Source organism: Anas platyrhynchos, chromosome 5 (assembly GCF_047663525.1).
Source record: "Anas platyrhynchos isolate ZD024472 breed Pekin duck chromosome 5, IASCAAS_PekinDuck_T2T, whole genome shotgun sequence".
Classification (NCBI taxonomy): domain Eukaryota; kingdom Metazoa; phylum Chordata; class Aves; order Anseriformes; family Anatidae; genus Anas; species Anas platyrhynchos.
Window position 1 is genome coordinate 55,730,734 of NC_092591.1, and position 27,680 is coordinate 55,758,413.

At 36.3% G+C, this 27,680-nt stretch overlaps 1 protein-coding gene across 7 annotated transcripts in view; it reads left to right on the forward strand.

The window, feature by feature from the left end:
• The window catches only part of GAS2 (growth arrest specific 2), a 90,644-nt gene that overhangs the window by 14,294 nt on the left and 48,670 nt on the right, over positions 1 to 27,680 (forward strand). For all 7 annotated transcript variants that reach the window (XM_038179481.2, XM_072039160.1, XM_038179477.2 and 4 more), the window contains 2 exons: positions 3,572 to 3,696; positions 20,177 to 20,318. In XM_038179481.2, the coding sequence (XP_038035409.1) occupies positions 3,572 to 3,696; positions 20,177 to 20,318 (267 nt within the window). The remainder of the gene's footprint in view (positions 1 to 3,571; positions 3,697 to 20,176; positions 20,319 to 27,680) is intronic.

Here is a 27,680-nt window from a genome sequence, read left to right on the forward strand (position 1 = left end):
AACTATTACTTTTGACTTACCATTCCAATCTTCACTTCAAATAGTTTATCAGCTAGTTATTGGGCTGGAGCCAGTGTCTTGCATTGTAGGAATTAAACTTAGTGTGGAACAATTCAGGGACGGAATAGAGGAAGCAGCTAGACTTTGATACCTCTGTTTTAATATTCAAGTCCCTCCACCTTTTTCTGAAGGTTCTGGTTGTCTGGGGAGGAAGGGGGGCAACAGGGAATGCTTTACCCAGGGCATGTGCCCAAGAGGGTGAGGATACGGGCTCTTTGCAGTTGTTCTTTCACAGACCTCCCAGTCTGCTTGCATGAAGACCCCAGGGCTGGGTGGCCTTGCAGATAGCTGCCCGCAGTTCCCAAGCAATAGGCATTCAGGAAAAAGAACTACTTTTTTTAAGGGGTATCTGGTCAGTGTAGTGTAAGAGAGGGTAAGCAATGCTTGTAAGGTTTGAGAAAGACTTCATATTCCTGTTTTTTTTTTTTTTTTTTTTCATACTTCTAGTGTTGTTTTTTATTATATTTAATGTTATTACCATTCTATAAAAACATTGCAACTGCTTTCTTGTAATTATAGGGGGAGTTATACATTTTTAATGGAGTTTAATGTTTTTTCCATACAAATACACAGAGCCGTTTTTTTCCTCAGGCTATGAACATTACTCTCATTTGAATCAATACATTTCAACTGTTAAATATGTCAGAGTGTCTGTTTTAGCAAAGAAATGCCACCTCTTGGAGCCATAAAATACAGTGAATTGAAAGCTGACACCTAATATATTTTTCATTGGATACAGATGTTCAGTGCAAAACTCATTCTTTCAGCTTTCATAAAAGGGAACAGAACTAAAATACTCCAGCTTAGCATACAATATGCAGTGACCAAACTGCTAATGCAATTCAGCATTAAAAATAGTGTAAACATATTGTTAAATATCAGCAGAAGATAGAAGATCTTTCCCGTGTCTGTTTAAAGAGAAGATAGCTTTAAATAGGTTTAAGTGTCATGGTTTTTGTTGTTTTGTTTTGTTTTTTAAGGCTTGACCAGTAAAATCTATAAATTGCATCTATAAATTATAGAACAGAATAGATTGGTAGGATGTGATTTCTCTTTTACCCATGCAAGAGGTAATTGTGCATTTCAAAACAAAAGTAAAACCTTACAGAGATTAAAAATGTTTGAAATAGATTTTTAAAAGAGAAAATGAGTCTATTAAAAAAATCCAATACTTCATTAAAAATAAAGCAATTCCTATAACATGGTAATATTTCAATTTCAGGTTTCTATTGGTTTATACCTTTTGCCATAAATGCTGATGGCACAAATGGGAATAAAACAGAAGCTAGAATGGTGATGAAGTTTTTTGAGGTGCTGAAATGCTCAATTTTTGTATCTGTGGCCTGTTACAGTTTGAGACCCAGCTTCAGCTGAATTGGAGGCACTGCTAAAATCACGTCAGTTACGCATAAGCTACCACCATGATCAATGTCTGCACTGCTGCTACTGCTCTTCTGCCTGGAGAAGTAATTTCCGTGTATGGGAGCTATAAAGCAGGCTGTATGGCAGAGGGAATTAAGGGAGGGGAGAGGAAAAACAAACAAACAAATAGAACCAACTGACATTAAACAGATTTTTCTGAGGAATGCATTTGAAAAAGCAGATTTAACTGTAACCAGAAATGTAAGTCTGTTGTTGTATCTGAGAATGAATTGCTGGAAAGATCTTTGTCTTAATCTTTATTCTTTAACTGACCAAGCTGAAAAGACTAGGCATTTTTTTTGTCCAAAGGATGGTGAAGTATCTAACAATTTTCAGGCAAGGGCCTAGACAAATAATCTTTCCTTTTTACTGATACTGCTTTATAATACTGCTCTCTTCAATGTTGTAAGTGAACACTGATTATCAGATTACAATGTACTCACAGTATGTTAGAGTATAACATTAGTTTTTAATTATCTATTTCCTTTTTTTTTTTTTTTTGAGTATTTGGTTTCCCTTCTCAATGAAAAAGTATAGAAAAGCTTTATTTCTATTTAATCTTTTTCATAGTTTTCCTATTTTTTTCCATTTTTTTTTTTTTTTGGCAAAAACATTGTGAACCAGCTCTAAGCAGACTAATGCTTTCAGTTTCCAGACATCTCATGGAAAATAATTTTTCCCACACTGACTGGAAAAGTATAAAACTGATTAACTGATTTGGTCAGGCAGCTGCTTCCTGGTCAAAAATCTGTGGCAAAAATAACCAGCAGTGGGCAGACTTCTACCTACTTTTTTTTTTTTTTTTTTTTTTTTTTTTTTTTTTTTTTTTTTTTTTTTTTTTTAAATCAGTTTTGAGTAGCAGAAGTGGATGTGAATGGGCTTGGGAACCATTCTCACAACATTATTTGGGATTGCTGTATAATATCCTATGAAAAGAATCAGTTGATAGTGTTATTCCAGTTTCCAAATGACAGAGGAAGATATCACAAAAAAAAAAAAGTGCACCAAAACAAACAAACAAACAAAAAACTAAGTTCTGTCTTAATGGGAAAAGCAATAATTAGTCTTTGTTTCTCTCTTGGTATTGGTAGAAGTTAAGAATGCTGAACAAGACAGCTGCTGGTCAAAAGAGTCTCCAAAGAGAAGCCAATTTTTCCAGTAAAAATATGAAAAGTTTCAACAATAATTATAAATAATTTAATTTGAAAATGATGTCATGATGCTGGGAGTTTAGTTTGAGGCAGCAAATGATTCCCTTTTCAACTGGCCTGTCCAGCCTTGTCAGAAGGCAGGTCTCTCTGTGGGATGCTCGGGATCTCCTCCTGCAGAAAGATGCAGTGGCAGAGTCATGGAAGGCAGTCAGCTTTGTTCCAGCCAGCATATTTTGATGTTATCAGCCAGAATGGCAATATCAAATCAGACTATTGGTTCTGTTCTTTTGGATGAAAGTTTTAATTTGTGTGGCAAGTAGATACATGACATAAAATTTTGTCATGTCTCTCGCTCTCTTTTTTTTTTTTTTTTTTTTTTAATGAATCCAACATTTCTTCTGAAAAATGTTTTTTCAAAGGGGCTTTGCAGTCACTAGTATTTGGTCGCATTTTTGCAGGATCAAGTCTTGAAGGCTCGTTAAAGAAAACTGTCATTTCCTTCTTTGTACAGTTTGCTGCTTCTGTTGCAAAATAAGCTGCAGTAATAGTGTTAGCAATTCTTATGCTATAGCTACCCACACATACTGGTGTAAACCATCTGCCTGCTGCACAGGTAAAAAAGACAGCTAAAAGCACTGGAATTTCTTATGTAAAATGCTGTATGTGATTTCTTATAGGCTGGAATTATTTTTTGGTAACATACCTTCCCCCCAAAAGCATGTTATTTTTGAATAATTTGCTGTATATGTACTGGTGAGGTAGTAGTGAGATTATTCACTAAGTATTGAATGTAATGCAAGTTATTCAGTTAAAGCATGTTTTTTTTTTCAAGTTGTTGTCTATGTATTTAGAATGTCTTTTTTTTTTTTTTTTTTTTTTAAGTGCAGTCGATACTATTGCACACTTTTTGCCATTCTAACTTTCTGCTTGCTGTTCAGGTAGAGAAATAACAGCAGAAACCTTTATGGAGAAATTGGATAATGGTGCCTTACTTTGTCGGTTAGCTGAGACCCTGCAGGAGAAATTTAAAGAAAACAGCTTTGAGGCAAACAAGCCTGGTAAAGTAAGTGTCATTATATGTTCTAGCATGTAGTATCATTATCTGAGATATTTTGACTGTTTTGGTACTGAAATTTTCTGTGCAGTTAAGAGTTTTTATTTATGGAGTTTCTGCAAATGGGCAGAGAGGTAATGGTTGGTAATGTAAAACTGGGGGAAACAAATGCTTCTTTGGTAATTAGTAAAGTAATTTAAAGAGGAAGGTACTCAAAAATGACTTTTAACATGTGGAGAATAAGACATTGAATGGCATCTAGCAGTGTGATATGGTAGCTAATAGAGAAAACGTGATCCTTGCATGTATTTGTGAAGGGTATATTAAGTAGCCAAGGGAGGTGCCGTTTCCTCCATAAACAGCTCTAGGGAGGCCTATAATAAAATTCTATGGGTACTTTTGGTGTCTAGAATTTAAAGGGCCTGTGGTGTACTGGAAGGAGTTCAGTCAAGAGCTTCAGAGATAATGTGGAAAACATAAACCTTCAGAAGACACTGAAGAGCTGTGCAAAGATCAGGTTAAGATCTCGCTTGGTCACAACCATAGGCTGACTTTATTGGGAGAAATTAAAGAGTGCAGCAAGTGCCTTTTTGAAAGAAGTTAGATGAGATGGTTGACATATACATTAATTCAGTTGCTCTGCAAGTGTTTTTATTTCTCTTTCTGGCAACAGATACATCTTTCTTTAAACCTAAAAAGGCAAATACACAGCAGGTTTAAAACAAACAAACAAAAACAAAAAACACCCAAAAACAGAAAGCAAAAAATGCATTTTCTCTTTTTGATGTTCTCATAACTTGTCTGGAGGAGAAATCCAGGCACACCGTAAGTTTTATCAACAGTTTTGAGGACTGACAGTGTTGTCAACAGCAGCTGCTTAAGCTGTTGATTTTTTTTTTTGTTGTTGGTTTTTTTTTTTTTTTCTAGTTTCTAAGCTTAGAATTGTTGTTGTAGAAAAAAATGTCTACACTAAGGCAGGCTTTTTTTTTTTTTTTTTTTTCCCTCTAAAGAAAAAGGAGGAGATAGCTGTGAGGAGAAGTGGTAAGAAGTAAATCAGAGAGGGAAGGAAAATTTCTCCCACAAGGACAAAAATACAGCTGGAACTCATATTTCATATTTGACCTCGCAGTCAAGATTTGGCTAGTAGAAATACTGGATGACTTCTGAATTGCTCTTTATAATACAGTCCAGCTTGTCTTCACCTAAGGAGTGGTCTATTAGTGTCACAATAATTCCCAAATTAAGGAAAAAAATAAGGCAGTATTTTTGGTTGAGTTTAGGAGCTATCTAGGCAGAAAGAGCTATTACTTTTTTATTTATTTTTTCTTAAAAATAAACAAATGAAAAGGTACTGTTGGTAACAAAAGCTACTAAAAGCTTCAGTGAATAACCCCAAGGTAAACTTGGCTACAGAGTTCTGTAATAATCCCTTTTCATATCTTGCCCAGCAGATATGCTAGAAAGTCAATTCAATCCTGAATGGCAAGCCATTTTATTTCTTTTTTAAGATTGACATCTCTGAAAGCCATGTCCTTTTAATATAAAATTGTCACAAAAATAATAGGTGTAAATTAATCAACAACTACAAAATTCCAGTGAATATTCAGAAACTCAAAATATTCATTTTAAAGATATATATTTTTTTGTTTTCTTTTCTGTCATCAGACCTTTATCTGATGCTGGGTCTTTTTGATAGAGCAGCCATTTGGAAAGATAACCCAGAAATATATCTGTTTGGTACATCTGTGTTCTGCCACTGGAGTGGTAGTGCTCCACTCTTAGATTAACTTCTTCAGTGGACAATATGTCCTTCTTTATATCAGATAGCTGATCCCCCTTTTTTTTAACTGAAGTTACATTAGAATCTGTTTAGACATTTGTAATTACAAAGACTTTTGGTCTTCATTATTTCTCAAAATGGTATAACAGGCAATACAACAAAACATGCTCCACTGCTATTTTCTCAATGTATATTATTTCATATTTAGTCTAGTAAGAATTGAAAGAAATGCCAGTGTAATAGCTTTGTGTCATTGTAGGTTATTAGGGAACTACTTATCATTTCAGATAGTAATTCCCTGTGTAGCAATCCCATGCAATATGACTTGTATAGACGTTTGAAAATCTGACTTGTGGTGCCAAGGAAATTTATAAGAAGATTATACTGTATGAAATTTAACATAGTAAGAATTCCACAGTCCTCCTCTGAATTATTATTATTATGCTCTCCAGTAACAATACATACGGAATTTTGAAACAACTTGGTCATTTCTCTGTGCACAGGAAAACATAACCATTATGGTCTTTCAACCAGGTGCTTTGCAGCAGATGACTTCACTGGTAGCTGGAAGTTCTATAGAGACAGCCTCTATCAAAACAGATACAATGTTTTTTTGCAACTGAGTGAGGGAGAGAGAGGATAAGGCTGAAGATAAAGATAATGGGGATGGAGGGAATCTTACCAAGTCCCTCCACAAGCTTGAAGATTTGGCTTGTTTTCATAAGTCAAGTTTTTCCTCATTTATAAGCTACTTCCTAGATGGCAGGACTCCATAAAATACTTTGGTTTTAGTTTCATCTTAGAGGAAGATGACATATCCTGTCCTGTTTGATATATACTGCTGATCAGGAATTTGCTTTCACAGCTTTTTGGAGCTGTCTAGCTAGTTGAGCAGCTACAGCAACATGTGTAAGGATACAATAAAAAACTAATGCTGCATACACTGACTGGTCAATTGTTTGCTATAATTTCTTAAGTTTGATCTACAGACTGACAGAGGTTAAATTGTATTGCCTCAAATTTATTACTTGTGCAGTAAGTTTCTATTCACTGTCAGTATTGCAGTTGATTTCTTAATGTAACTGCATGACTTCCTCTCTCATGAGGGAGGACTGAATGTTCTTCATCTTTCAGGGCCCCCGTAGGTCAGCATCAGCCTTTTGGAGCGTAAAATAATTTGGGAAAGCATAAACCAAAAAGGCTGTGTCTCCCGTAATATCAGGTCTTCCAAATCTGGAAGGAAGAGGCTGGTATTGATATAAACCCTTCCTTGTTGTATCATGTGGAGAAGCTTTGGGATACTGGAAACATTTTCCAAAGAGTTAGGGAACTGCTGGTAAAGTCACTTGGGAATACAGCTTTAAGAAACTGAAAAGGAGATTAAGAAGTATAGAACAGATGAGTGAAGTCTTCCTTCCTTAAGAGTCATAGGAAGGCACCAAAGATCAAGAGAGTAGTTTTTTGTGAAAAGTGTTTATGTAGGTTAGGATTCTTCAGTGTGGAAGGAAGCGGAATGGGTAGACTTGATGGAACCTCTGAAATCGTGAAGGGTGTGGCAGATATTCCCAGTTTTTCCTATACAAAACTGACATCTAATGAAGCTGGTAGGAGCCAAACAAACAAAAGTGGATTCTTGTTGATGAAGTGGTTGGAAGTGTCGTACCAATGAACGTTACCCACTCGTAATGTTGACCTGGGTTCAGGAAAACACCAAATAAGAAAGACCTTAAAAGTCCGAATATACAGAAAACCCACGAAACCCAGAAAGTCCCCATATCATCAAGTAGTTGGGGCCTGAGAAAGTGTTTGAGAGGTATAATGTGTTTGCTGTTGTCTTAATCTTTCCTAGGTTGGAAGGTACCTACTTAAGGCTGGTCTAGTCTAGGTGGGCCTTTGGCTGATCCAGTAGGGTTGCTCTTATGTTTTGTGGGTTATCACTTTTGGGGGCTGAACGCCTTGCTGGTTGTGCAGGGTTGGGCACGGGCAAATCTGTCCTTACACAAGGATCACGCTTCTCAGAAATCAATTTAAATTAAATTGTACTTTTAGTTCTGCATACATATGGAATACCATTTTGCCTTTAGGACTGAAGTCTTACAGCTAAAAATAGCACCTGAGTCAGACTCTGCTTGGTATCTATTATCCAGAACAGTTATATGAGATTGAGAGCACTGGAGTTTGGCAGCCTCTGGTGCCTTTTACGCAGTTTCTGCTCAGAGCCCTCCCGAGCTTAATGTCTTAACAGGTACTTGGGGATGTCAGAATAGATACTGAGTGTTTCTGTCACGAGTCAAACTCCCTGACCTCTGGCGTTAGATTAGTTAATCATACAGTAACAGGCTATTAATAACACTTCCATTTCTAATGATGAAAAAGGTAGCAATTGTTCATTTCAAAGGATGTTAGGTGCTAGATTCTTCTGCAAATCCCAGAAGACAGTGTACTTCCTTGTTCAGCAGCTAAACCATGCTTCAAAACCTAGTGTTTCAGAAAATGTTGATATTGTATCTGAACCTTTGCTTCAGACAAGTTAGAGTTTTGAATAGGGAGTGTGGTGTTTGAGTAGTGTGACTATGTAATATCTGCTTAGAGAAATAATTTTTTTCAGTTCTTTGGAGATTTTATTGTCATAATAATGTCTTGTGTGCATTTACAAAATGACGTGGAGGTGACTGATATCCATCTTAATAAATGCTGGACACTTAAATGGTAGTAAGTTGATGCAGCTACGTGTATTGCTGCTAATGATCTGTGTCTAGAAACTACAGCCTTATTATTATAGCAGAGGTTATTCTGTAAAAGTGATTCATGTCACAGGATGCCATTTTTTAATTTTCTCCCATTGGCTTGGATTTCATCTCCATGCTCTCCTGGCAGTCTTTTACTTTTCCTGACAGATAATTAATTTGAGAATCTCACAGCTGTACAAACAAATTTAAAGCATCAACGCATGTGCACTATGCATAGAGCCTGCATTTGCTTGGGCTTAGTTTATTAAGCCCGTTAATTAAGATTTTAAAATAAACATGGATAAACTGTGTTAATAGTTATTGCAGTTTTAATAGGCAGGGTGTAATAGTCTGCCCACCATCCTTGAAGCCATACATGTATTTATGAATATTCCATTGAAAACAATGGTTTCATGGAAAATGAATTAAAACAGTTCGAAGCTGAATCATTCCTTGTCTCAGAGTTCTCAGAGGTTAATCAGATAAATTTCAACTCAAATCTCCCCTAGAAATAATTTGGAAAAACAAATCAAAATCTAAAATTCAACCTCATTTTCAAGAAGCCATGATCTAGATGTGTTTTGGCATATAAAAGAGGTAGAAGTATAAAATAAATCCAGATGCAAATATTTCTGAAGTCTTAAACTATTTAATTCAATTATGCATTAAATTTTATTCTTCCAGTGGGAGCTGAGATTATCCTGGTTTAATGTCATTAAACTGAATGTACACTGAAAAAAATCTGTTGTGTATAAAACACTAAATTTTGCCCTCATAGGTACATGTGTATTTCCATTGAAACTGTCTGGTAAAGCACCAATTTATTCATGCACACGTTCCTGTATTTCCTAACATTAAGAAATAGTGCCCACCTCTTACCCATAGTCCTAGTAACCGAAGTGTATTCTGCAGTGGTTCCACATGCAAAGCTTTCCCTTGTGCCGGGAAATATACTTAGTGAATCTGAGACTTGGAGGGTGCAGATCACTGTTACAGCATTGGCTTCTCTGGAGTCATGCAGATTTGCCTACAGTGAAATTTTGACTGTATGTGTTTTGAGTTATAATTAAGAGATCTGGATTGAGATTTTGGGTGAAGATTTCTTGCCCTTAATATCTAATATTGAAGTTGGATCTCAGATAAGAAACAGTTGTTCAGTTACACAAGCAAAAACTTAGTTTGTTTGAAGTTTTCCAGATGTTTATGCTTCTAAAGAGAACTGTGTATCTGTGGAAGTAAAAACAGAATCCTGTAAAGCAAAGGACTCTAGTAGGCAGGGAAATGACTTGAATTCTGTCAATATTGAAAGAAGGGACTAATGGCAAAAGAACAAGATTATAAACTGGAGACCATATTCACTTTCAATTTCAGCTGTAAGCTTATTGTTTGCTCTTGGGAGAATACATTCAATGCTTTCATTTTCCACATCTGTTACCTGGGAATACTATTCACTGTACATTATTGCTTTGATTTGTGAACATTGCAAAGTGCTTTGAGCTCATCTTGTGCCAAACTGTATTACTATCCCACTTGGTGAGCTGTGATCAGTACCTAAGTAGTTTCCATTATGAAAACAAAAAATGTTATTTGACTCGGCTCATTCATAGGGAACATGGAAAGCTATGGTTCTGTAAACATTGATAGGAGACAGACCTTAGCTTGCTAATCTACGGCCTCAAAGAGCTTGCTTTCTGCTCTGCAACAAGGCCACAAGAATATCTACTAAATGTAATATTCCTGGAGAGGAGAATCTGGGTTAGGATTTGACTGATCTCCCAGTCCATAGAGAGTCAGAATCGAGTAACAGCTTTAGGTTGCCCTAAAAATTTACAAGAACAAAAGATATATATAGTCTTGTTTTATCTTTTCAATTATTATTTTGCATCAAGGGAATTAAGTGAATGGAGAACTTATCAGAATCCTGGAAGCTCGTGAGAAATAGCAAATGACATTTGAATCTCCAAGGAATGCATTGAAATGAGGAAAGAAAAAAAAAAAAAAGCAGGAAACAAAAAAAAGGAAAGGGGAAGAAAAAAGTGAAACCAGATAACTTTATTTTTCTTCCTGAAGAAGAAAAGATCCTGCCTTAATAAAGTCTTCCTCAAATGATTTGGGTGTTACGCAATGAAAATCAGTACATTTATAGTTTTCTTTCATTAGGTCTTTCTGAATTGTAATAATGCTTTTTGAACATTAAACAGCAAGGTATTTTTAATTAAGAACATGGCTACCAGATTCCTAAACAGAATCAGATTTGCGTGCTTGCTATGAGAACATCCATAGGTACAGCAGAGAGAATTGCATCGATTTTTTTTTTTATTATTATTCGGAAAGGTTCTAAGTTTTCCATGCCTGAAGGTGTAATTTAAGTTCAAAGGGAAAGGGCTAAGAATAAACACTTTCTTTGGGCAGTTTTTTCTCTATCTTTGCTTTGAAGTATCTTCCTCTGAAACGTGTGGATCTTGTTCCTCTCATACCCTGGATGGCCAAAATTGAAAGCGTGATCTGATCACCATGGCACACCTATTTTTACTGCAGGCTCCAGTTTTTCAAGGTTACCTGTGCCCTGTAGAGGGAATGGACTTGCAGCAAATATGGTATTCTGTAAGCTTGATGCCTCAAGCCTGTCAGTCCACAGTAAAGCCTCCCCAGCTACCACTTAGGCAACCACGTATGCACTGCATGGCACAGGAAAGCATTGCACAGCCTTGGCAGGTCTGGTGGTCTCATAGCCCCTGTTCAGGTGCTCTCTGTGAGCTGTAAACCTGATGCTCAAGCCAAGAATTGCATGGATGTGGTCAGGCTATGAACAGATTCTCTGTGGTCTGCGGCAGCAATTTGCTTGTCTGCACACTTGTACTTTCTGGAGACATTTGTTTTCAGCTAAAGCTTGCGGAGCCAATTTCTAATCATACACAGTATAGATATGGTTCTTAGTTACGCAGGAGGGACAAAAATCAAGTACAGTACTGTCTTTTTGTGTATTAATCTTTATAGTGACACCCTGATGTGGCTAGAAGAGGAAAAGAGTAATCTTGTGAAATGACTCATGAGTCCTAATCCATCTGGAAGGAATCATTTCCACAAGACCATAAAGCTGTTTGTTAGCAAATTCCTTGTACCTTTCTCAGACATGTCAATAGCTTGCTGAGCTCGTGTTCATACGCACAACTGGATTGCTACCAGGTTTCTTGCAGATACTGGAAGATTTTCCTGCAAATGGTCACGTGGACAAACCCTACGTGCTTGAGCAAATAATTCTTACAACTCAAGTTTTCCTGCCTGCAGGAAGATTGCATGGTAGCATAGGGTTCTGTTTCTTACCACATGGTAACAGGAGATTTTTCACCAAACTTAGGATATTTTGTGGTTGTCTGCCTGGTGTTTTCCAGGTGAATGTGTTGAAGAGCATAGCGGCTTTTAAGTGCACTTTACACATCATGTTGAAGACAGTGCTATGCAGCACTGGAAAGAGCTCTGAAGCATCCTGTATCTTCAAGGTCATTCTTCCTGCTGATGCTTTGTCCTGGGGAAAGAGTGTTTGTTTTTTTTTCCCCCTCTTTTAGCTGGAGTAGATGTGGACATTTAATCACTATGTGAACCGTCCTTGCTCTTCTGGAAAGTGAACCTAAGACAGGGATTTTCTTACATACCTCTCTCTCTGCCCCTTCCTGAACTTGCAGAAAAACTCAAAATTTGCATCTTGTGGTAACTATCATGGAAAAAAATAGTGCAGATTTAAGCAGCTAATGGCTTGTTAGCTCCTGCTTTGGAAAATATGCTAATGATTCAGACTGAAAATAGGGTCAAGAAGAGAATGGAATTTTGACTTCTAATAATACCATTTAGCTAGAAATCATGCATGTTCCCTCCCCCCGGATATTTAGTTAACACAGTTTTTAAATAAAATACCAATACTTAGATTCTTCACAAAACCTCTGCTCAAACTGGATTTTCTTCATAAAATTTTACCATTACTCCAGCCTCAGTATTGGAGGACATAGTTTTTGAAAGGAAAGTATAAACAGCCATTTTTAGATTTGCTCGATTTTGCTTCTTATGTGAAATGCATTCTGTTATTATTACTGTTTTTTTAAGTCTCTAAAGTAATATATAAACATTTTTGCAACTTTCCAACAGATATTTTATGGGGCTTTCTGTATAGACTGTTAGGGAAATGTCTGGAACAGGAGCATAAGATTAGGCACTTGAATGTACATTAGCATTATTATTACTTTTTTTTTTTTTTTTTTTTTGAGAAAATATAACTTAGACAAACTATCTTTGGCTCAATTGTCCATTTCTTAAGTCAGATTTAGTGTTAGCAGCTTGAAGGAAGTAATAAATGAGTAAGAACTACAGGATTTGATACCAATAGTGAGTCTTGAGCTTATAAAAGGAGCAAACATTTCTGAAATGGTACTTGTGAATATACTGCCACACGTTAAGACTGCAAGGCAGGAGGGGAAAAACATTAGTCATTTTCAAGTTTAGACACTAATTTATAGATATCATAATTATGTTGAATTTGTTTATTTTTATAAGCATGTATTCCCACTTGGGCACGTGTATGTAGATTGGCCCCAAATGCTTCAAGAATAAAGCAAAGCTTTGTTCACAACCTTAGAGAGTGAGTTAAGGCTGGTTTGGAAATTTGGCTGTGTAGATTAACATTCCAACATGTTTTTCAAATCACGGACACTTTTAAATTCTACGCCAGTGTAGAATTCCCAGGGCTCCAGCAGTTTCCTTGTGGTTTCTAATTGAAGAACTCGCAGAAAAAAAAAGGCTTTATCATAAAGGCAAAGACCTATTTTTTCTTAAAAATTATCATGAAGGACTTTGGAGAGTCAGACTTACCTGCAGTGAGCTATGTGTAAAATTCTTTCTCAATGTTTTCAGCATTTGCATAGAAATTGTATTTTTGTTACGCATCTGGAAAATGAACAGATAAAGCACCTGAAAAAAACAACACTGTCTTCCTTTAGACTGGGTGATCTTTATCATGTATTCCTTGACACTTGGCTCATGTTAGGTAAAGCACCATTTGGAACTAATCTTACAGAAAGGGCTGGGAAACCTCCCCATGCCCCATCCCCACCTTGCACTTCAAAGGATCACAAAGCATGAGATTGATTGTGGAGAGAAAAGCTGCAGGAAAAAGAAGAAGAGGCATGACTAAATACACGACAGTATACCCAGCACTGTAATAATTACATCTAGGGATTTGAATGACTAGTTACATTTGTTATTCAGGCTGCCAGTGAGATGTTATCCTCTAATTCCATAGATCGAAGAAATATGTTGGTTGTTCAAACTGCATTACACCACACTCTAAGTGAAAGCATGGAAACATCTTTCAATATGAAAATTTTTTGAACCTATAATGTGTTCTGATGGACTTGAGTTATTCAGACTCAAATTTTCTAAGCATTGTCATGACCTTAGCTTGGATTCTTCTGCAATGATTAAGGGGAAAAAGTGACTTTGAAATTTCTGAGACTAAAATATGTTGTTTTTGCCAAAATTTAATATTTTTCATATTCAAGAGAATCATTTACGCTTCAAGAATGTGTTATTTGATAAGGGATGGTCATGGGTTAATAAGATGTCTTTTAAAATGTGTTCTGTCAAAGTGCATTCATATTTGACCAAGTTATATTCCACGGAAAAAATTCAGTTTATACATGCAGTTGCAGTTCATTCACAGGCCCTGTTGCATGGTAATGAAATAACCACAAACAGCTTACACAAATGTAGTCCTCCTACGCTTCTCATTAAATTACATATAAATGAGGGAAATTTAGAAGCTGGGATAGTTTAACTTTGTCAACTAACTGTATGTTAATTCAGCTCTGGCTTTGGCGATTGCCGTAGGGAAAAAAGTTCCAAATTTCTATCAAAGATAAGCTGTAGTTATCTTCTTAAAGAGCAAGTGTGAGAATTGCCCCTTTTTGGTCTCATCAGATATCTAAGAAGCCTATTATGAAATGGCAATTTAAAAAACGCCAGTCAAAACATGAATTCTGGAAACCTAAAGGCAGTGTTCAGAACACTTAATGAATGGCGATGAACTCATGAAGCCAAGGCTTCTTTGACATGACATACCTTAGTCTCTGTCTTAATTTTGTTATAAAATGCTACTTTTTTTTTTTTTTTTTGTTGCAATTAGGTTGCTGTTTAGGTTGCAATCTCTAAGGAATTATTTTATAGCATAATAAAACCAAACAGTACCCCCCTTTCGGTTTTTGATTCTGGCCTGCTGGCATTTTCAGAGCATAAATAGAAGTCACGTCTTTTAATTTGTGGTGTGTGTCTCCTTGAAGGTTGTCAGTTAATTCTAAATTATCTCTGAGAGATAATTGAGAAAAGTGAACTTGTCAGTAGGCTTAGGTACATTATACAGTTAGATGTCAGGAAACTGAAAGTCAATTTATAGACCTCCCCAAGCCATTGGACTCTGGTGACTTAATCCTGCCTCAATTACACAAATAGAGAAGGCAGGAGCAGGGTCTGACATCTGTTTATGTGGGCTTTTTGTTGTTGGTTTTCATAAGGATGGTCTCACCCACTCTTCAAGGGAAGGGTTCAGGTTGTTGGTCTCAGTGTGTTATCCAGCCACCCAATAGCCATGCTGTGTATGGGACATGCTGGGAGAAGGCTATTTCCTCCTTTGGTTTCTGTTTCCTTTTTTTTTTTTTTTCCCAGAGAATTCAGTTGCTGAATAGCTCTTGAATTTTAACAGACACCTAATTCCATGTCATATTTTGCTTTCAATTAGATAGTGTTTTTTCTGGCACATGTTATGATTTTGCCTCCATATGTTAAAATGGAAATGCCCCTTGACTAAACTTTAATCAAATCTAATTATATAACTAATTTTAACTGGTGAATGAAGCTTCTGCCATACTACTTTTTGATATTATTTGCGTCTGGGTATCCGAGTTAACTGGTTCATTATATTTGGAGTTAGTCATCTCTTTTATTCTTTGGTTTTCTAAGACACTGCTAGAAGTAGGAGTTGCTGTGCATTTGTTAGATTAGATTTTCATAACTTTTTTTTTAACCCCATCTTTTTTTGATACAAATCAGTTTTCATCTCTTGCTACATGAACAGTGAGCTGTGTCTTGGACAGAGCTCTTGGAATAACAGAGCCATAAGCAAAGTCTTAGCTTTTAAAAATATATTGTTATTAGAGTAAGTTTATTCTTCATCTACGCTTTCTTCTTAAGAAGTTAAAGCTAATACTACATGGAAGAAATGAGAGAATATGCTTGACTAACACCATGGCTAAAGTTAGGTTTGAATTTATTTTAATGTCGTACTCTGTACCTTTATATAAAGCCCCAGTAATGATAATTATTTCTGTTGTCATATCATAAACTGGTTGGGTATTCCAAAGCAATCCCAAATGTTTTAATAAAATCTAGGATGTGGTTAAGGAGTGTTTTTTTGGAATTTGATGACCTCTACATTGCTTGCATAGGGTAAGGATCTGGTTAATAGACAATATTTAAACTGTCAACTCTTTAAACTCCTAAGTCTTGACGATTTATATGTTAAGCTTTAATTTCTAAAATTTTCCTGTATTTTGACTTTATCTTGTATATTTAGAAGGGCTGGAGGATGTTTCACTTTTTTTTTCCTAAGGTTTTGGTTTTGACATGGGAGAGGTTTCATTTTCTAATTTCAGGTATGTATTTCCATATTCAGAGTTACTTGTATCCAATTTGTATATTTAGTAAGTTATTTTCATTTGTTGGTCCAATGGTTATACTTTGAAAATGGTTTCTACCACAGTAAATGAGGTAGTAAGGGGAAGAAAAAAATACAAAGGGTCCAGCTGAGTAGCTACTTAAGGTTGCAGGAATTACTTTAGTTTATTCATCATTCAGTTCATACTTGCTCATCTTCTTCCTTGTACCCAAGTGGGAGTGACACTTCAAAAAGCTGTGAAATCCCTTATTCAAAAGGAGGTATGATTTTGAGTCTTCAAAATATGACTCAAATCTGCTATTAGAAATGTTGTTGTTGTTTTTTTAACATGTATGTGTGGACCCTCATTTTGGAAAAATGGTTTAAAAATACATTTTTTTTTCCATGTGGTTCCAGAGCATCAGTGTAAAGAGAGTCCCTTTTGGGATTAGAAGTGAACCTGATGGCATTTTTCCAGGATTGCGTCATATGTTTCACTCACACTTTCACATCCTGCATTAAACCACATGCATGCACATCAACAAGACAAGATTGTAAAAGGAGTGTAACTGGGGAACTGTTTTCATGATATCCGATAGGAGTAATTGCGGCCACTGCTGTTTCAAAGCAACTGTGGTTATACTATACTATGTCAACAAAAGTCACTTTTGCCATATGGAAAGCTAATTACTTCAGAATGATCTGCTAGAAAGCACTTCTGAGATATTCAGGCCATTTATACAAACCAGCAAAGAATACTTGAGCATGAAATCTTTCCTAAATAAGAGCTTTCACATGTTATAAGTTGAATGTTACAGTGAGAGTTTTGGAAATACTGAAAAAGTAGACTTCTATTTAAAAGGTGGTAGGCAAATTTATTAGGTGATAAGAAAATATGAGTATTTCCCTATGATTTCTATGATCAACCTGATTGTGCTGTTGTTGAATACAGAGGAGGTTTTTGCTGTTCTATTCAGCAGGACCCTAATGCTGTGGGAAATGGGATGAAATATAAAATGCTATATTGTAGTGACATCATGAAATACCAGGGATATTTGTCTATGTAGTATTTATTCCACAAATGACTGCTAGTTATGTGCATGTGTTTTTTTGTTTTTTTTTTTTTGGTTTCTGCATTTTCCCCCTTCAATAATGCAGGATTTTCCCTTCTGTAGTCAGTGTCAGTACATGTTTTGTTTTTGCATTTGGGAATTTTTCACCTCTGAGTTGTTCAGAGCACCTGTTAATCAACCATTTATCTGTTACTATGAAACTAAAGAATATCCCAGTTTCGTTAGGTATGATAGATCTGTGTCTAGACCCTTATCATTTGCTGTCAGTAGCAATAACTACAAAAAAGTAGTGTCTAGAAGACACTGGAATCTCGATAATTGTAAAATGAGCGTTGCTAGTTCCAGGAATGTCTGTGTTTCACAGTGAAGTTAGGTTGATTGATATACTTAAAGGTCTGTCCTAGTTGTCAAGGTATGGATGTGTTATTGATGGATAGCCCATTATGTAAATGAGGTTTTGGGTGGTTTATTTACTGACTATAACTGCATAGATTTCTGATGCATAAACCATCTGTTCTGAAGTGCTTTTCTTGAAAGCGTTTCTATAGACAGTCTTGTCATCTATCTAAATCAACAGATATAAAACATTTAGAAGCAAATTTCTTAATATGCTGTTAATACTGGTGAGCAGCAGCAGACCTGGAGGAGACTCCAGTTTTCTGCCTCCCATGTCAGGTATAGCAATGCCTTCCCCAACAGCTCCTTATAAGAACAGCAGTGTCAGCTCTCCTGGCAGTCTCCTTGGCTCCAGCTGCTTTTGTTCTGCTGAGGGCATCTGTTCCAGGGAGCAGCCTGGTCTGCGGGGTCAGTGCTGCAGGTGGACTCGTGTCCTGTGTGCTCTGGGCTGAGCAGAGTGAGTTGGTAGGGTCCAGGTGTCCTCTGATTGCCAGCTGGCACCCACCAACTATATAGCACAATAGTTTGATTTTGGTTTTTCTCTTCTTCCTCGTTGAAATTTCCAGAAATAATATGAGGGCTTTAAGACAGGCTTGCAGAACAGTGTTTAATACCGTTAGCATGACATAAAAGAATATAGGTTACTTTTCAGGGGATGCAAGAGGGTGAAGGCTCTAAAGGCAAGGAATTGGTTGGGTTGGTGCTGGAGAACTGAGTGGAAGGAAACCCTCTATGATTTCACCCGTAACATCATTCAGAGCTGTTCCAGGGCTTATGAGCAGTTTTTGACTTGAAGACTAGCTAGACTGGCTGCAAAAGAGAGTCAGAGAATAAAGTAACTTAGATGTGCTGTGGAAAAGCAGCCATGAGAACTGAGGTGTGAACTGAGAAATGACAGGGTTTCACAATGCAAGGATATTTTCAGAGGAAAATTAGGTGTAGCTTTATCTCCTTTCCATGCTCTCTCAAGTAGCTTATACCTAAGTTTGCAAGCGCCAGGAACACTGGAGCTGGCTTCTGTCATCTTTTTCCTGTTACAGTGCTATGAATCTGTTACAAGGTCATCCAGGATTTGAGCTTTAAGTTGGATGTAGTCATTCAAAAAGTCCGACCGACATAGATTTCTTGGATATAATCTGCTTGGTATCTTTACATTGACCTGTTCACTCAGTTGGCTTAATGTCTGTGTATCGCATCATAAAGATGCTGTGGTCCAAGTGGAGGTATTGTGGTAAAAGAGTTTCATTGTTTGATATTAATGTTTTTTCTTTAAAAATTTATGTAAAACTGGTCAGTGGTTTTGATAATACCATGTAGAAAAATATCAATATCTCTTTATAAATATTTTGAAATGTAATCCTTGTTGTAGAACAAGTAGAAAAATGTAAAAAGATGCAGTTGGAATAAGAATCTTCAGGAGCTGAGGGCTAGATGCAGAGCTAACTAAGCAATAGGCCTAAATATTTATAAGGCATGTGTATATATTTAGGGCAACTTCTAGGCTCACACTGACCTAATGACAAGTTAATTGGAATGCTGTTTATTCTGGTAGACATTCTATTTGTAGTTTACTTGGTTATCAGGTACGTGGAGAAGACTAGTTCCGTGTCTGCATATGTATTCTGCAATTACATTGCTGCAATAAGACCTCAAACTGAAAATCATGTATCAACTCATTCTAAATAGTCTTAAAATACTAACATAAGTATGCTACCAGCAGCTCTTGTAAAGGGTAGCCTGCTCCCATGTCTGTCTTCCCTCCCTACATTTCCAAGAATTACTTGGGACCATTCAAACTAAGATTTGGACATAGATATAGGAACTAGCAGATAAGCCATTTTCAGTTTGCTACCAATTTGCTCACTTGCCATTGTGTAACTACTGACTCCAGAACAGAATAAAGTATTTCATAAATCAGCGTAATAGAAAAGCAGCACATTAAAATCAGCATGGAGTCTGAATTCCTCGATGGTTTGCTGATTTCTAAAGCTATGTAGTAATAATATATCATTCTTTCTTTGTTTCACTGTGGATGACGTCTATTTTTCATTTTTTTGGAAAAGAAACCTTAAATGAGAACTAAATGCTGAAGTATTCTTTGTATGCATCTCAGTAAAATTACCAACGTGAGCAACAAGTTTGCTGTAATAATTACTGTTTGGTTCAGGTACTGATATGCTATACCGGTAGTGTCTCCTCTGCTGCGGTTATGTAGATAGTCCTGCTCTGGTACAACGAGAGTCTGGCCCTGTTAGACCTTAATCTTGTAACTGATAGGCTAGATTTCTGGGTTGCGCACAGGGGGCTAGCGTGGGGTTGGGAACAGTAGCATTTCTTACTTATTTGCAGTCTTCAGTCCTCAAGACCTACAATTTCACACTCAGCAAGCTATAGGGAAATCTTAAAAACTCTTCTAACGTGGAGATTTGAAACTAGACCTGAAGTTGCCCTTAAGTTTGGGAAAGTTATCAGTATAAAATCTCTCTTTACAAAGTATTGGTTTTCTTCTTTTTTAATTGAGTGAACTGGACCAAACATTAGATCTCAAAGCTGTAGTTGCTAATGATAGCTTTTTCTTTAAAAAAAAAAAAAAAAAAAAGTAGTTAATACTAATTGTGATCTGAACTTCACATCACATGTCCAATTACTGTGCTTCTGAAGAGTCTCTGTGGTTGACCACTTTATGCCATTAAATTCCCAACAAAGAATGAAATGGACAAAGAAAAATGTTGGTGGCATATTGATTTCAAAATATTTGGGTATTATATGAGGTGGCAGATATTAATTATCTAAATGGAGAACTTGTGTTTTTCAGACCTTACCAGTACGGAAGATTCCATGCAAAGCCAATGCTGCTTCAGGGTCTTTTTTTGCACGAGACAACACAGCAAATTTCTTATCCTGGTGCAGAGATGTAGGGGTGGATGATACCTGCTTGTTTGAATCGGAAGGTTTGGGTATGTATTTATTTAAATAATAGTTTGTAACTATAAAGCACTATTTTTTTTTTTAATTTTTTTTTTTTTGCCTTGAGAAAATGGCTCTTTTAATAGATCTTGACTCTGAAACTGACCTCTGTTGAAGTAGATTCTGCCCCTTATCTGAAGCATAAACAAATGAAGTACACATAACTTGAAATTCATTTAAGTCAATTTTAAACTGGGCTTGTATAAGACAAAAATCTTAAAATGATTTCTTGCATGCAAATGATTTTTCACGATACACGCTTTTCTGTTCGTGTAATGTTGCTTAGTTTGGCAAATAGGACAGTCCTGTTCTGTTCTGGGACAGTAGGATATGTGTGCATTCTCAGTTTTTGCTTCTGATATCTAGCTCTTAGTGCAGATTCAGTGAGTTGTTCAGGATGCAAGAAAATATGATTTTGTTCTTCATGTCCTATACTGGATCTTTTTTCACCTGATTCACTTGGGCAGCTTTGGAAAAGAATTATCAGTGCTTCAGGGTGCTTTATCAGAAGAATTGAACCATTTAAAAAAACATTGTTGTATCAGTATATATTCTTTATATATTCTTTATGATTTTAACTCCTCTCTTCAAAGGGAAACTTAGGGCTTAGTTACCTCAATGTTTTGTTTCAGACACCTATCGCGAAATAGAGGGACAAATCTGTGCTTATTATCTGAACTCAGATAAAATTATAAAGCAGTTGTGATGATAGACAACTCATTTTGTATGGAGGATAAATGAACACACTTTACTGTAACAAGAAGCTTTGTCTGGAGTTCTTACCTGTGTTGCAATTGATCTATTCCCCTTCTTTTACAGTCTTGGTCTTCTAGCACTATTTCTGAAACATTTTTTTTCACTTGTCCTTTTACCACGTGAGAGTTATTAAATGAAATGAAGTTGTTCGGCAGAGAAGAAACTAGTATCATTAAATTGACAAACAGTACTAAGATATATATTGTCTCTAGTTTGTTAGATAAATCCTCAAGACAAATTTTTTCTTGCACACAGTAAATTGAGTATAAGATGAACAACAGCCATATTTTCAAAGTTTTGAAATGAGGGAGAAGTTGAATATTTCCTAGAACAAAGAAAAGTGCAAAGTCAAGAAGAAAGGAAACACAGACTTAATCTCAAACTCCAATAGCTTGAGATTAGCAGAGCCCCTCTGGTTAAGCCAATATCTAAACAAATATAGGTTTTCTTCTGCTATGGTAAACTGAACAGTTCAACATTGTTCCAATAACAGGTTAATGTGTAGTTGAAAGTGTGTCTACAGTTTCCTCCTGCCTTGTTAAGAAATAAGATCTTATTTAGAGGTGAAATCAGCATAGCTGTGATAACATCATTCCCTGTATAAACGAATTCTTACGTATACTTTTAGACATATACAGTGCTTTGCTAGCCACAGTATAATATAGAGTGCAAACATACCTGGAAATTTGGTGTTAAAGATGACTTCTGCTTTCAGAAAACCAAAGTGAACTGTGCTCAAATACATAAGCCAGATGTGGCTTTATTGGGTTTGTTTGATTACTGACTGACTTCACTCACTGATTGAAAATCAGGTTCTGTTTTCTGAGTGTTACTGTGTATGCAAAGTATATGTTGAAAAGACTTATAGTGCTGTAAATAGGTTTAGAACTTGATAATAAGAACTTGACCTATTTTTCTAAAATTGACAGGGTAATGGTGACCATGCTGTTTCCAAACAAGATAAAAATAGAAGCTGCTATTGTTCCTCAGCTTGAGGTGCAATTAGGAAAAGTTTTGATTTTGCTTGAAGTTTTTCAGTACTACTACATTAGAAGTAATGATGATTCATAACAGTTATCAATTGAAAGGATTTATGTTTCTCTGTCACATAAATCACATTTTCCTTTGCACAGAAAATAAAAATTCAGCACAGGTAAGTAGCATAAAAGGTTCTATTCAAAGTGGTGAGGAATGTGTGAGATTGACGTGTAAGTGTTCACATTGCCTCATGAAAGTTTGCTATGTTCCCGAAAATAAATAACCCTGGTGAAATGGTGTTTACAAAGGTAACTAATTTTTGTTTTCTCCCTCCCCTCCATGGCTAATAAACTGTACTGAAACATAAAAGCTTGTGTAATAAAGGAAATATTTTCTGCCTATATTGAGGAACCTTACTGTTTTAATGTTCTTGCTTGCCTTGATTTTTATTCTCCCTTTTTACTCTGCTCAGCCTGCCTTATGGTATGCAAATGCTTCTAGATGCACATAATGGTGTTTCCTTTATGTATCACAGGAAATATTCGTGCAATCTTTGAAATCATGCAAGACTAGCCACACACACATGCATCCACTGCCATGTTTTTGGCACTTGAATGAAGGTTATACAAAGGTGTCCCTTCATATAGAGTTAGAACAGTGGGAGACAGGCAGCATGGCAGATAGGTGCGGCCCTCTAAAGCTTGCAGGCAAGAGATGTTGATGTGAATCTTGAGTGTTCTTAGAGTCTAGACTCTGCAGTGTTTTAAAATTCTGGGGTGGATCCAGACAAGCAGGTGAGTAAACCTACCCATGTCATTTTGTGTCTTTGTCCATTATTTGTGGACAAGTGCACAGATTTCCCTTCTGCCTGGGCACTACCAGTGCTGACTTTGGAAGCCAGTAGAAAATGGTGTCTTATTCAGATAAGAATAAATTTGCGGTAGTTTGGATTTTGTAGGTATACTCTGATTCAGTACATGGATATCTCTGGTACACAGTGGTGACTTACTCAATTACATGTTTCTGTATTTGCATTGAAGTTAGGATTTTGGTATTCAAAATCTGTGTGATAGGATTCTAATAATAATAAGTGGTAATATATAGATCAATTCTGATAAATAACCTGTCAAGAAAATAATTTACTCCCAAAAATGAGGCCTTAAATGTATCCTGCTTTTACAATGGTTTGATTTTACAACGTTCATACTAAGTTAGTAGTCAGTAATATGATAGATAAAAACAAACATAAAATTCAAAATGCAGCTTTTCTGTAATTATTTTTAATGCTACCAGAGCTGTATGGTAGCAATCTATACGTGTTTTTAATGCATTTAATGGAGAGACATGGCAGAAAAGTACCAGAGTTGATGGCTCTCACAAGAAAACATGGATGGAGTGCCTGCTTTATGAGCCACACAAAAAATTATCATCTTTAACAAATGTAGCAACACTGTATGTAGGGATATTCTTAAGTGCTGCAAGATAGAGGGAAATTTTGCATGCTTACTGCATTCACTGATTAATTAACTGTTTTTAACATTATTATTTTGTTAGTGTATTTAAACAAGGAATTTTCTGTATTGGAAGGGCAAATGATTATCTGAAGTCAAACTTTGCATCTCACAATTTGATTAGATGATGATTGTCTTCAAATGGGGTTCTTAGTTACATCACAGGTCAAAATTTATCCTTTAGTACTTGGAACATGATGCACTCTTTGCAGTCTAAGAAATGTAATACTGTCTGTAACTCCTCTGTTTCCATGTGTCATGTATATTTTGTAAGTTCCCCTTTGTAGGTTTTTAGGGCAGCAGATCCACACAGCTATGATATTTGTTTATGGAAGCATTCTTGATGGAGATTCTTGTAATTATGGTGCTCAAGCCTGAAGAGTGTAATACTTGAAGAAAAACTGTTGGCCAAATAGTAAGAATGGTAAGATTTTGTACGATTGCTTCAGTTAACTGAACTTAAAGATGAAGTTATGAACTCATCGTTGGTAATGTAGTGTTGTTGGATGATTATAGGATTTGGAGCCAATGAATATTCTGCGTCTCTTCTGTGATAAAGAGTCTACACAGCAAGAAAAGGGTTTGCCACTGAGTGTGCCAGCATGCTAATGTGTGTCGTTCATTTTGGGAGTTATTGGATATTGTTGTATTAATGTTTTGTGCTTGTATATTCTGTTACTGTGTGTGTGTGTGTGTGTGTGTGTGTGTGTGTACACAGGGTGTGACATGGACTTGTTTTGATGCAATTTATTGATTAGAGTTTACTTAATAGGTTCCATAAACAAAAGCATATAGTGCTTTAGTGGAAATAATAGACAGAAACACAAACACCTCTGACCTCTATTCTAATACTGCTTTCCAATTAAAAACAAAATAAAAAACAAAAACATATAATACTGAAATGATGGCTTAAAAATATTTAATGTGTAGTGGCAAATGGTTTCCTTTTTATGATTGATTTACTCTAATTTAATTTTTCTATTGAAAAACAGAAGCATATTTTGACCATTCTTTGAGTGACATATTGCCATCTTACAGTAGCACATGGAATTTTATGTGTAGTTGCATCAGAATAAGGCTACGTCCCATCTTTCACAGCATTTTACTAAACAACTCATTCTATTGTTGAATATGTTCTGTTTTGAGGACTATAGAAGCATCCAGGCAGTGTTATTAGCATTGGATTAGCATCATAATTCTAGTAAATTGTTACTGTTTAGATGTTATCTATATTAATTCTACATTAGTTCTGTACTATTGATAGATCTATTGTGTGCCACTTTCATTGTTTTGAGACTTCTGTAACTGATAGAAGGATGGAAGGCTTCAGGCAGACCTCGTTATAGCCTTTCAGTACTTAAAGGAGGCTGATAAAAAAGATGAAGAGGAAATTTTTACTCGGGCAGGTAATGATAGGAGAAGAGGGGATGGTTTTAAACTAAAAGAGGAGAGATTTAGATGAGATGTTAAGAGGAAATCGCTCAGTCAGGCTGGTGAGACCCTGGAACAGGGAGAAGCTATGGATATGCTGTCCTTGGAGGTGTTCAAGGCCAGGTTGGATGAGGCCCTGGGCAACCTGATCTAGTGGGTAGCATGCACAGGTTTGGAACTAGATGATCTTTTAAGTCCCTCCCAATGCAAGCTATTCTGTAGTTCTGCTGTATAGTTCCATTGGGAGAACCCAACTCCTTAAGTAAGTACATGTATGTCATAGCTTACTTCTTTTTGATGTACAAGAAAGGATATATTGGGATCAGTTCAACAGATGAGGTGTTGTCTAAGCAACATTAAAACATGAAACAAACTACTGTAGGAAGAAAAAAAAAAGTGTTTAAGGAAGAAGTGGAAGACAATAGAAAGAAGGATGAACCTTCTCAAAAATCTTCCCTAGGCTTGTGTGAATTACGATGGGAATTGGAAGGGTATGATGACTAGTACTAAACCTCTATCTCTTTATGTCTAGTGAGCAAGGAAATGCTTTAGAAGAATAAATCACATACTTTTTTTTTTTTTTTTTTTTTTGATTCATCTGTCTGAGATATAAAATATATAGCTATATATATGTGCGTACATATTATATATGGAAAAAAAAAAGAACACCACCCTGATTCTGTTAAAAATGGCTTTTAAAATGTTAGGAGCCAAGACCTGAAATTTAGCAGGCAGTTTTAAGAAGATTGTTCCTGTATCATGGAAGTACATTCTGCAAATTTTAATTAAAAATAAGTAATCATATCTCATGTTTCTTATTCTGAACACTCTTAGTTTAAGCGTGCTCAGCAGCCATATGCTGTCCATGTGCAGGGTGCATGCTGATGCTGTCATCTCACAGCCCCCGGGGGTGACCAGCACTTCAAAGCAGTGGCTGTTCCTCCTCTGCTCTCTGACTTTTCCTGCTAGGGTCTAGCCACTGGGCAAGGGAGAGGTGGAAGATGTTGAAATATGATGAAAAGCAGGTAGGAAGGAAATGAAACATAAGGAAAGAGAAAAAGGAGTGAGTGAGTTAGTGAGTGGAAGAGGAGGAGAGCCTGTAAAAAGAGACATGGGCAGCAAAAAGATGGGGGCAGTGTGGAGAAAGAAGATAGAACTAGGGGGTGGCAGGAATAGAGGTTTGTTAGGAGCTGAAAACAAAGTATTGTTGACAAAAAAAATGGCTGACAATAGCTGGAAAAGATGCAGGCAATGACAACAGATAAGAATTTGAAATAAATGAGATGAAAAGCAAAAGGCCTTGTAATTGTCAGGATATCTAAAATAAGGTGGACTTAATGAACTGTTGGTAAATCTTCACACTGCTTTCTTGTTGAGCAAACAACAGGAAGATTCTCTCGCAAGGCAGCTATTTCCCTTCTGCAGTAGATCTATGTAGCACGTGTAGCCTCTACATTTACATTCCTATTTACTTACAGTCATCTATGCAGAAGATTCACCTTCCTAATGTTTGATAGAAGAGGACTGCCCAGGGATTCTCCATGAATACTGTTTTCTTCTGTATGTGACAGCTTGAAAAACTATAGGAAATGGCATACAAAAATTGTGTTAATGATGCGAAGTGAAGTACTTAAGCTATAATTAAGGCTGGCTTTACCTCTTTAATTATTTTAACTGTTTGATATATCTATCAACTCTTCATGTGGTCATGGTCTATCAAGAGCTGTGCTCTCTTCAGAATGGACCTTGCTCTGGCCATGTATTGGTAGTGATTGGTTCAGGAAGTGAAGGAAATCATTACTAGTAGGTCTTCTCACATGCCTCACTTGATGCAAAAATCTGAAGATGTTGATTTTTGGAGAATAATATAAGATGTTGAAAGACTGTTTTTGGATGTTGCTACTGAACAGCATTTGACAAGTGACTATGGCAGTGGTACAAAACATACCAGACCTTGTAATGGGATCGCTGTGATGTGTTGGCTTTGCTTTCATAAAAAATGTAGTGCTAGGAAACATGAAAGTACCCTGCAGATAAAGCTGTATGTCTCTTTAAATAACACTTAAATTAGTGTGCATTTTTATTTGTAATGCATGTACGTTAATTCTGTGTATCAGATGGAGATAATTACACTTGCTTCACAGGAATGTTAGAGAGATCTCCACAGTTGTTTTTTCTTCAGTTCTTTACACCATACAGTAGCACTGGTGGGGAAATGAGTCATGCTGTAGACTTTGAATGATGTGCAGTGAATTATGTATGTGGCTATACATAGAATGCAGATGGCTTCAAAAGATCATTTCAGCTTTCAGCACTTACCGTGTGTAACTGTGTATCGATTGCTTCAGTTCAAAAAAAAAAAAAAAAAAAAAAGCATAGCAAACATATGTTTGCCATGCAAAATTTCTAGGATTGAGTAACTGGTCATATCAAAAAGTAGATGTGGTGCCCATTTCCAATAAGTAAATACTAAAGTAAATTCAAGTAATTCAGAAGAAGATGGATGCCTTTACCACAGGCACAGTTGTTGCATTTCAACCTGTGCTTGTAACCAATCACCGCGGAATGAATTGCCTGCTTGCTGTCCACAAATTATATTGGCAATATATATGTCTGTACGAATATATGTTCAGAAAACTGTGTACATGTGAGGATAAAGTTGTCCATGAACTGCAG